The sequence below is a fragment of the Trachymyrmex cornetzi genome, unplaced genomic scaffold (genome assembly GCF_001594075.2).
Source record: "Trachymyrmex cornetzi isolate Tcor2-1 unplaced genomic scaffold, Tcor1.1 scaffold35, whole genome shotgun sequence".
In the NCBI taxonomy this organism is placed as follows: domain Eukaryota; kingdom Metazoa; phylum Arthropoda; class Insecta; order Hymenoptera; family Formicidae; genus Trachymyrmex; species Trachymyrmex cornetzi.
The window spans coordinates 1,161,062-1,171,180 of NW_017298213.1; the positions used below are offsets into that span (position 1 = coordinate 1,161,062).

Here is a 10,119-nt window from a genome sequence, read left to right on the forward strand (position 1 = left end):
CTGCTATTGTAGACCCCGCTTTAGAGCCACTTTCACCATCGTCGGTTTACTTAATCAGCCTAGTAACTGTAATGAAATAGAAAGAGATAGAATTATTTCTATCTCTTTCTATTTCATTACAGTTACTAGGCTGGTTAAGTTAACCGAGCTTGGTGAAAGTTGCCCTTAAGTCCTGATCTACAATAGGGTTTTAAGCCTTAAACCATAAGAAATGGGCGAATCACAGTCGCTTATTCTTCTCGGATTCGACTGTAAGTCCGGATCTACAATAGGTGTTTTATGCCTTATGCCGTAAGAAACTGACCAATTACCCCGAATCTACAATAGAGTTTTAAGCCTTAAGCCATAAGAAATGGACAAATCATAATCGATTATTCTCCCCGAATTTGTCTGCTATTGGTCAATTTCTTACGGCTTAAGGCTTAAAACACCTATTGTAGATCCGGGGTAATTGGTCAATTTCTTACGGCTTAAGGCTTAAAACACCTATTGTAGATCCGGGGTAAAAAGAGAGAAAGCGAAGATGTCGAGTGCCAAAAGTGCAAGCAACGCGAATAGACTTAGGGTATATCCACACAACTTGCATAGCCGCATAAACGTATGCATAAAGAAAATTATCCAATCGCATTTCTCCTATAAAGACACACGTAAAATGTGATTGAATAATTAGCTTCATGCATATGTTTATGCGGCTATGCAAATTGTGTGGATATACCCTTATGGCCGCAGCACACACTCTTGCCTAACACATAATACATAGTGCATAATGGAATCAACCAATCGAAATTCTTCTTTTCCATGGAATGAGAGGAAAGGAAAGCTTCTGATTAGTTGATTCGCTTATGCACTATGCGTTATGCAAAAGCTTGTGTCTGGGCTCTTATTGGTTAAAATTTTCATTTTCACTTTTCAATCTAGGGATAAAGTTTCATGATGGATACTCTGCTGAACGCAGCCAATAAGCTTACAGCTCCTAAAATGTTCATTGGTTATACGTCACATCTTACATCGAATTTGGCATCACTGTTTCGATGGAAACTGGTGAAAACTAAACCACTGTCTACCACGCCATTTTTATTTATATATGTGTGTGGATATGGATGGAGAATAACGAAATAGATCAAATTGACTGGGTCGTGTAAATTCGTTCAGATTTGTTGGACAGATCTGTAATAGTCAAGAGGTGTTTAAAAGATGTGTCGCTCTGTAATATGTGTATGATGCGAATCATCGGTGTATGCAACGGGCGACATTTTCGTGAACATTTGGCGTGAGGGCTGTTCACGCAAACGCTCGATCGCGGTCCGTGTGGTCTGGAGTCTGGAGTGGTGTTAACCGTGAACCGTTTGCAACATTCTTCCCAGTACTTTTCTTAATAAAATGGACCACCGTCAAAAGGTAAGCCAACAAAAGCATTTCGAATGTGCAACAAACGATGCGTCAGAAAGAACGATATTTTTTTCGTTTATCAATGGATCTTCGGAGAAAATTTAAGCATTTCGACAAGGCTTTGACAAAACCTAAATGTCATACAACAAGATAGAGATTTATTTACCAGCAAGAATTACAAGAATTATTCGCATATCTTGCGACAACCTGTCTATCCGCGCGTACTTCTCATGGAGTTGTCAACGCTACAAAAACCTAGTCATTTTGTATTGTTCCTTTCTTGTTGTGATCTACTGTTTATAGGTCTATCTTTGTAGTTGAATTAGTATAATATATACTTGTACTTAAGATGAAATAAATATACAGGACATATACTAAGTATTAGGGTTGGATAGTGATTAGTTAATAAGTTAAAAGTTAAATAAAAAGTTAAAAATTTTTAACTTAATTTAGTTACTTTTAAACTTTAATTTATTAATTTTTCTTTTTTTTAGTTGAAGTTTTTTCTATTTTTTTAAATGCTAATTTTATTTTCTATAAGATATTAAACATTAGACAATTAGTTTAATTAGAAAAGCTCAATGATTGTGTGATGGATGCAACTTTTGTAGTATCCAGAGATAATGGATTGGATCTGCATTTAAGAAAACACTATTAGTGCTATGACATGGCCAACACAAAGAGGAGTACAATATTACTTACATTTTTAAAAATTACATCTAATTTTTTTGTAATTATTAAAATATGAAAATATACATACATAAAAATACTAAAAATTAGTATTTTATTGTATAAAAAATAAGGTATATTTTTGTAATATATATCATATTTATTTACAAATAAAATATTAAATTTATCAGATGATCTATATCGTAATTGTTTTATTATTTAAAGTTATTTGATTTAAAAAAAAATTAGAATGTTTATATTTAATACAAATGATATTTTTAAAAATTAATTTTTTATTTAACTTGATTTAATTCAATCTTAATTTAACTTCAACTGTATTAGTTTTTTATTTATTCTTTTAGTTTAACTAAATTTTATAACTGATTTTAACTTAATTTAATTTAAAAAAAAAAACATTAACTTACTCAACCCTATTAAGTGTACTAAAAGATTTTAAGATTTATGTGATTCTCCTCATATAAATTCAAGATAAAAACTTCATATGACCATATGTCTGAAACAGCTTAGTTCTTTATTAAAAGAAGGTCTAGCTTATTCTTGGCCATCCTTGATTGAATAAAAAAATAATCCCAAAAGATGTGTGTGAGATAGTGCCAATAAATGAGATTTTATGTCCTTCAAACATATACAAAGTTTCATTGTAATCTAAATAGTTCAAAAAATTTTGTAAAAATAAAATTTTTTTTTAACTTTGACATCTTATATCTTTGAAATTGAACCGTTCCGAATATATGGTCATATGAAGTTTTTGTCTTGAATTTGTGTAAGGAATCTTCCCTTAAAATCTGTTAGTATACTTAAATACACCCTATATATCTAGAGTCTGGCGAAAGCAAGATAGAATACTTTCCATTTAGTGACATAAATTGGCACAAGCATCATTCTATCTTTCTTGACATTCAATGAGTAACAAAAATGTTCGACTATTGTGTCAATTTGTGTTACCAAATTAGAAAGTATATGTAGAAAATTTTAGTTGAGTGTGCAACAAAGAATAGATCTTATGTCTTATGTTAAGTTTCATCTATTATTTTACTTTATCAGATGGTTGTAATTCCTCAACAATCAAAAATCAAAGTCGAAGATGATGATGACGAAGATGTGGAAGCACTGAGATTAGCAGCGCTTAAGTCACTACGAACAAAAAATGTCATGCATAAAAGGTTAGCGTTATCACAGGTGCAGAAAGTATTACCGCAAATAACACAATCATCCCGTTTTCCATATAAAAATCAACGATCCATGAAAAAAAATTACTACCATAACAGGGTGCAGCAAAGGCAAAATGGCGTAAGCTTTCAATTTATATATTTTTTAAATTTATTAATTAATCGTAATAGTAATTTTACATGTAAATAAAATATCACATTTTACGATGCATTAAAATATATTTGAATAACTTTTTTAAAAAGATTTCAAAATGTGTTTAACATTTATATGATAATTTTTAAGTCATTTTTTCTGATTCAACATCTTCAGTTTGTATATTTATATTTGCAGAATTTGTATTATCAGAGTCATCGTAATCCGAACTTGATAGCGATAGTTCCTGTAGATGAACCTTCTCCATTTCAACAAGTCCAATTAGCTTGTCCTCTAGAAAAGACCGAGTCTTGTGTAGAATCGTGTCCTCAAGGTGAGCTTATATTTTTATGTAGAATGAATAATACTAAATATATCAATAATATGTTTTTTTTTAGAATAAAATAATTATGTAATTGTATGTGTAATTTTAGAAGTATCAAAATTCCATCGTTTTAAAGATAGTGGGAGTGCTTCTGAAGAAGAAGATATAAAGGAGCAGAAAAGTGTTGCGACCTCTATAAAGACAGAAATTGTATCAAAAGAGGAATCTGTTGAATTTTCAGAAGAAGTGGAAAGTCAGGAGGAAATTACAGAGAATCTGCAGAAGAATGATGATGAGGAAGAAGAAGGTGGTAATGATGATGATGATGATATACTCTTAATGGCTGATCTTGAAGAAGAAGATAGTTTAGAACGCTTAATGGACGAGATGGAAAGGGAAATGAATGATGAAAATAAGGTATCTGAAAAAGGAGAGAAAAAATTGCATAAAGATTGTGAAACTAAAAACATAGTGAAAAATGATGAAGGAACTAAAAATTTAGATCAGAAGACAAAATCAGACGATAGCTATGGTAAGAAGGAAAGAAATAATATTATTACTCCATCTTTAACCACAATTATGAAAAATGATAGAAGATCAGTCTCTCCACACGTAATGAATCGAGTTATTCAAAAGCGCAGGTCGTTATCTCCAAGGTCGCGATCACGAAAGAAATCGCCAAGAAGATCTCCTAGAAGATCTCCAATCAGACAACTGAAAAAGTCTCCGAGAGAAGCATTGACGAGGTATAGATCGCCTCCATTATCACGGTATTCTCCTAGATCTAGATCACCCAGGCTCTCACCACGCAGATCTCCAAACAGAACAACTACAAAAAAATCTCCGCTTAGAAAATTATCGCCAAGAGGCAGATCACCTAAACTTTCGTCGCGCTCCAGATCGCCTCGGCCACACAGATCAAGATCACCGAGACGATCAAAGTCTCCAAGGCCGCGTTCCCCTAAAATATCACGCTCTAGAACGCCACGATTGTCAAGATCAAGTTCGCCAAGGTATTCACCGATTAGATCTCCTAGATCCAAATCACCTAGATTATCGCCGAGAAGAGTGTCACCACGTCGATTACGGTCCAGGTCTAGATCTCCTGGTTTATCTTCTCCTCGAAGAGGATCGTCTCGCTTGCGATCGCCAAAAGCATCACCGCATAGAACACCATCTCGTTTGAGATCACCGCGACTTTCGCCACGCAGGTCACCGTGGTCATCTCCAAGACATTCACCTCGTCTTTCACCACGACGCAAGCGATCCCCGAAGTGGTCACCTAAAGAATTACCGAGAAAGCACGGTCCACGTTCCATCACTCCAGATAATCGAGACGGATATGTGAGAGAATCATCTCCAATTTTTAAAAGTACAGAAATGTCCAGAACAAAAGCAAAGCAGAAAGATGAAGCATATGAAAGACCAACAATGATGACGGAAATAGCAAAGGAACCTGTTGATATAATTAGTGATCCTGTACTAGAAGCAAGGAAAAAGAAATTTGAGTCTATGCGGCCTATCGATCCTGTAAATGCTAATAAAAGGATTAAATTATCCAAAAAACACACCACGAATACGAAAGTAGGACATTCAGAAGGAGCAGAAATTCAATTGAGTAATGCTAGAAAAGCAAATAAAACTGTGGAGGAATATGATGTTCAAGAGATGGATTTATGTTTGGAAGTAGATTATGAGTTTGAAGAATGTGAAGAAGCAATGGAAAATACATCACCAAGCGCTTTTACAAGTACTATAAATATAGAGGCGGAACCACAAAAAACAGAAAAAGAAAAATCTAAGAAAAAGAAGAAGCGCGATAAGGAGTTATATCAAGTAGGAAAATTGAAGAACGAACTACCACTTTCCGAACGTATTGGAAAGGACAAGAAGTGTAAGAAACGTAAAGATATAGTCGCTGAAGATGTGGATGCTATATTTGAAGATATAACCATAGATGAGGAAGGAGATTTACGAGCAGAACTTAGCAGAAGACGTGCAGAAAGATTGAATAGAACAGTACCGATTCAATCCGCTAGATTGGTGCAGTCAGCTTTTAAAGGCGTTGTTAATGAGTAAGGAATAATATTGTACACAATATTATATATTCTTATTTTTTTTTATAAATGTCACTTATTTTGTTTTACGTTTCTTTGTAGAGCTGTGAAAAATAATGCAAAAGCCAATCAGAGGCATGTCATTAATACTGATGAGAAATGTAAGTATTAATTAATTATATCTATATACTTAGCATTAGTTTTAGTCAATCTTTCTTTCTTTTTCATATTCAAATTGTTTTTAATAATGAATGTTTTTTTTGTAGCTAATCAAAAGGAAGTTAGACGAGTTACTGTACTACATAGATCGTTAGCTGAATTACATGATTCTGAAGGTAATTACAATATCTTTTTAAAATGTATGAAATATTAATAGTATTTCTAAATTTTGACTTACAATATTATTAATTATTTGTAATATTTTTTTATTGAAATGATTATGTATTAGTTCTATTACTTTTCTTTATTATTCTATTAGTTTTCTGCGCGCGCGTGTGCGCGTGCATGTAAAAAAAATGTCTATGTATAATATAGAACACACACACACGCACGTACGCGCGCACGCGCACACTCTCTCTCTCTCTCTCTCTCTCTCTCTCATACACATACAAGTAACTAAAATAAAAGTACAAACTTCGGGAGTAAGCTCTTCACATGTCAAACATATAAAAAAATTTGATATATATACGCAAACCTGTTATTATTACATAAAGCTCAAACAACTGTTTATTAATGCAAAAAACATAATGTTTATTATTATTAAAATGGACACTCAGAAAATTAGACAAGGACCGATAAGCAATTACTCCGATTGTAAATAGTGAATTGCATTGATAAACATTTGTTTGATTGTAAACTCTCGTATACATATATGGGATGTTCCTTTTAAAGCTTCGGACACAATTATTTCCTAAACTATTCGTTATGTCAAAGAATATTTTAAGTGGACCTTACAGCGGATGATCAAATTATTAGAACCATCTGCATAAATTAACTATTTTACGTTAAAGTTGCAATTAATTTTTAGATTAAAATATAGCAATACTGTGTTATTATTATTTTTTTTATGAAATACTGATATTTACAAATCTAAAATATACCCTTGGCACCACTGTAGATAACTATCTCTCATTTATTGCCATTATCTCTCATTAACGCCATTTAATCAACCCCATTGAGAATCTTTGAGAATTGACAAAAAGGAAAATTTCTAAAGAATGTATCATCAATGAACATCAATTAATCGTGCATTTGATTAATGTGTGTTATAAAAAATAAACTACTTAAAATGTATAGAAAGTATGCCCAAATTAATTGACACGATAATTGTAACAAAAGGTGGAGTTATCAAGTATTAATTTTATTGTTATTTTTATTTTATGATTCATAATTATACAAGACCCTTTTAGTGTATATTTGTTCATTAAAAATTATTGTATGTACAAAACTTAATATATTGATTTTATTTCTACATAATCTCGAAAACCACATTTTTCGAACTACGACTCTAATAATATTATGATCATTTACTATACTTTATTTAAAAGTGGACCTTTTTTGATGATCACAGATTCTCTCGAGGTGGATGTGCCTCCCAAGATTTTAAGGTGGACCTTTATTTCTTTTTAAATAGAATTATATAAGTTTTTTTACGTAATATAGTTTTTTTTACATAATATAATTCCTCTAATTATTTTGTATATAAAAATATTAAGGTAGATATACCTGAGATACCAAAAAATCAGTAGTTTATGAGATATTTTATGTTATATTTTGTTTACGAAAATATGTAGGCACAAAATTGATAATTTGTTAAATAAGTAACTGTTTTCTTTACACCAATTGATTCATCTCATTATTTTGTTTATAAGAGTATTAAGGTACGATTATTAAAAAATTAATATTTTACGAGATAATCTAATATTTTATGTCAATATGTATGTGTGTCACAATAAAGTTTCAAATATCTCTTAATTGATTTACTGTTAATGTTTTGGCATTTCTACCTTAATGCTTCCATATGCAGAATAATTAAAAGAATCATATTATATAAAAAAACTACTTAATTCCATTATATAAAAAAATAAAGTTTACTTTGAAATCTTAGAGGCACGTCCACCTAGAGAGGATCTGTGACCAACAAATATGTCCCTCTCCAAACAAAATTTTTTGGTATAGCGAATAGTTTGGAAGGGGGAGTGCGTCCGAAGTTTCAAATAGAACACCCTATATATGAAGAAAAATAAAAATTAATATAAAATAAAATTTTACAAACTATTATATTCTTATTTTTTACAGATGAAAGTACTCTTGATTCGAAGGTACCTGTACGTCTTAGATTGGGACTCAATAAGCAAGTGCAAGAGTCCAGGGAATCAAAGGTTACTCGTAAAGCAACCAAAAGACAGGGTCGTAAGGTAAAGCACAAAAATCATTTGTCTCTAAAAGATCCTGAATATATTTTGTAGTGTAAATTATGGCTTTATATCTCTACTCTAGATTTATAAGTAGTGTGATATTTATATTTTGTGATACTATCAAACTAAGTATATGAACAGAAACATCTTAAAATATTGTTTATATTTTCATTGATAATAATAATAGAATGATGGTAGATTTAAAGATATACAAATAATGAAATTTTCAAATCATTACGTTTTATAATTTATTATAATTTTATGTGAACAATGCAATCTGATGTAAACTGAATAATAATTAACTTTTATAATTGAATTAATAAATTAAATTAACAAATAGAATTTTTTAATGTGCTTACTAAAACAGTATCACATTTTAAAAGAAAATACTTTTTATTTATAACGGACGTTATCATTTTATTAAAAACTATTACCTTTGTGGTATATTATCACAAAAAATAATTTATCAACTAAGTTACGTGAAATTATCTACAGAACAATATTGTGTGCCTTTCATTAATATAACCAGAGAATAATATAAATGTCGCGAGATAATTTGCATTATTGAATTTTGTTAAAGAAATGAAGAGCATGTTTTCGTGAAGTAGATATAGATTTTGATAAGATTAAAAAGAGTGACAATGTAGAATTTTTTCCAAAAATGGTTTACGTTTTATCGCGTAATTCTAAACTCAGTAGAGTTCAGTAGAAAATAAAGATGATCTGTTTTTTGTTTAGGAATAAAATAAATACGCGTTCATCCGATTGCATATTTGTATGAAGAGAGAAAAGCGGTTCAGGTTACCGCTCATTATGTTGTCGGCTCATAGGAAGATGCGCAGATTAACGGCTACGTTATCTCGTTTATGAAGCATCTCCTTTTTCTTTTCAAATATAAAGTACAATAACATTTAGTTATTGTACATTTAATTAAAGTAATAATAATACTTGAGAATCCAAATTTCGATATCTTACAATTTAGATGTACTCGATTATTTATCATTATACATTGCTTAGGAAAAGTTGATTACGTGTGATTATATTAAATCATTTGTTGTGTTGAAGAATGTGTACATAATTTACTTTGGTCACACACTTAATAAACAAGAATCATTAATAATCCCAAAGCTACCTTTTAAAAAACCTAAGCATATTTTACATGAAAATAGTAACGTATAGATATATTTTAATTGTATATAATGCTTAATACTGATTAAAAAGAATATGTAGTATAGCTGTAAATTCGATTGCGTGTGGCACCAAATATCTTGTACAAAATATCGTATTAACAAACAAAGAATGCAACTTGTTAAAATTTATTTGCTACGCGACGTATTTTTAATGAAAGCAATCTGTAAGTGTTAAGATCTGATCTATGGAATTTTACAAATCGATAATACACTTTATTGTGTACATGTGTTCTATGGCAATTGAGAAATTTATTGCGGTAGTAAATTAACGGATAAAATAATCATTTTTTATGTCTATTTTATGCTAAAGTATACTACATTTATATAAATGTAGTGTATTATTCTTCAAAATTGTTTAAAAATTGTATACACTAATTTTATACGTTTGGCGGCAAATTACTGTAAATATTATTGTTATATATATATATATATTTTTATTGTATCTTCTCCGGAAGATACAGTTCTATTCGGAAGGAGATACAATTATATATTATACTCAATGTATTTTACATAACTATATTTAATTAATAGCCGCAGAATAATATATAGTATTGCTTTGAATTATATTTCCACATTAATAATTAGAACATAGTATACATCACTATAATATATGTATAGCCCAATATGCGTGAACCTTTTTGGGTTATTGTGCATAAAACTCAGTCTATTTCGGAAACGATGTTCATATACCAAGCTAAATACCTCATAGTATCTATGAAGGTGTATGCTGCTTTTACGTCAATAAAAAA

General features: G+C 30.5%; 1 protein-coding gene across 2 annotated transcripts; it reads left to right on the top strand.

Moving 5' to 3' along the window:
- The first annotated feature begins 1,130 nt into the window (after window positions 1–1,130).
- On the top strand, window positions 1,131–9,145 carry LOC108763272 (serine/arginine repetitive matrix protein 1). Of its 2 annotated transcripts, XM_018510750.1 has the most exons (8): window positions 1,131–1,398; window positions 3,124–3,369; window positions 3,580–3,715; window positions 3,816–5,781; window positions 5,866–5,924; window positions 6,030–6,098; window positions 8,062–8,180; window positions 8,919–9,145. In XM_018510750.1, exons 1-8 carry the CDS (start codon window positions 1,381–1,383, stop codon window positions 8,922–8,924), a joined length of 2,619 nt encoding a protein of 872 aa, XP_018366252.1. In that variant the 5' UTR covers window positions 1,131–1,380; the 3' UTR covers window positions 8,925–9,145. The 2 variants fall into 2 exon arrangements, with proteins under 2 accessions (XP_018366252.1, XP_018366251.1); XM_018510749.1 differs by lacking the exon at window positions 8,919–9,145 and having other exon boundaries at window positions 8,062–8,277.
- Window positions 9,146–10,119: the final 974 nt, after the last annotated feature.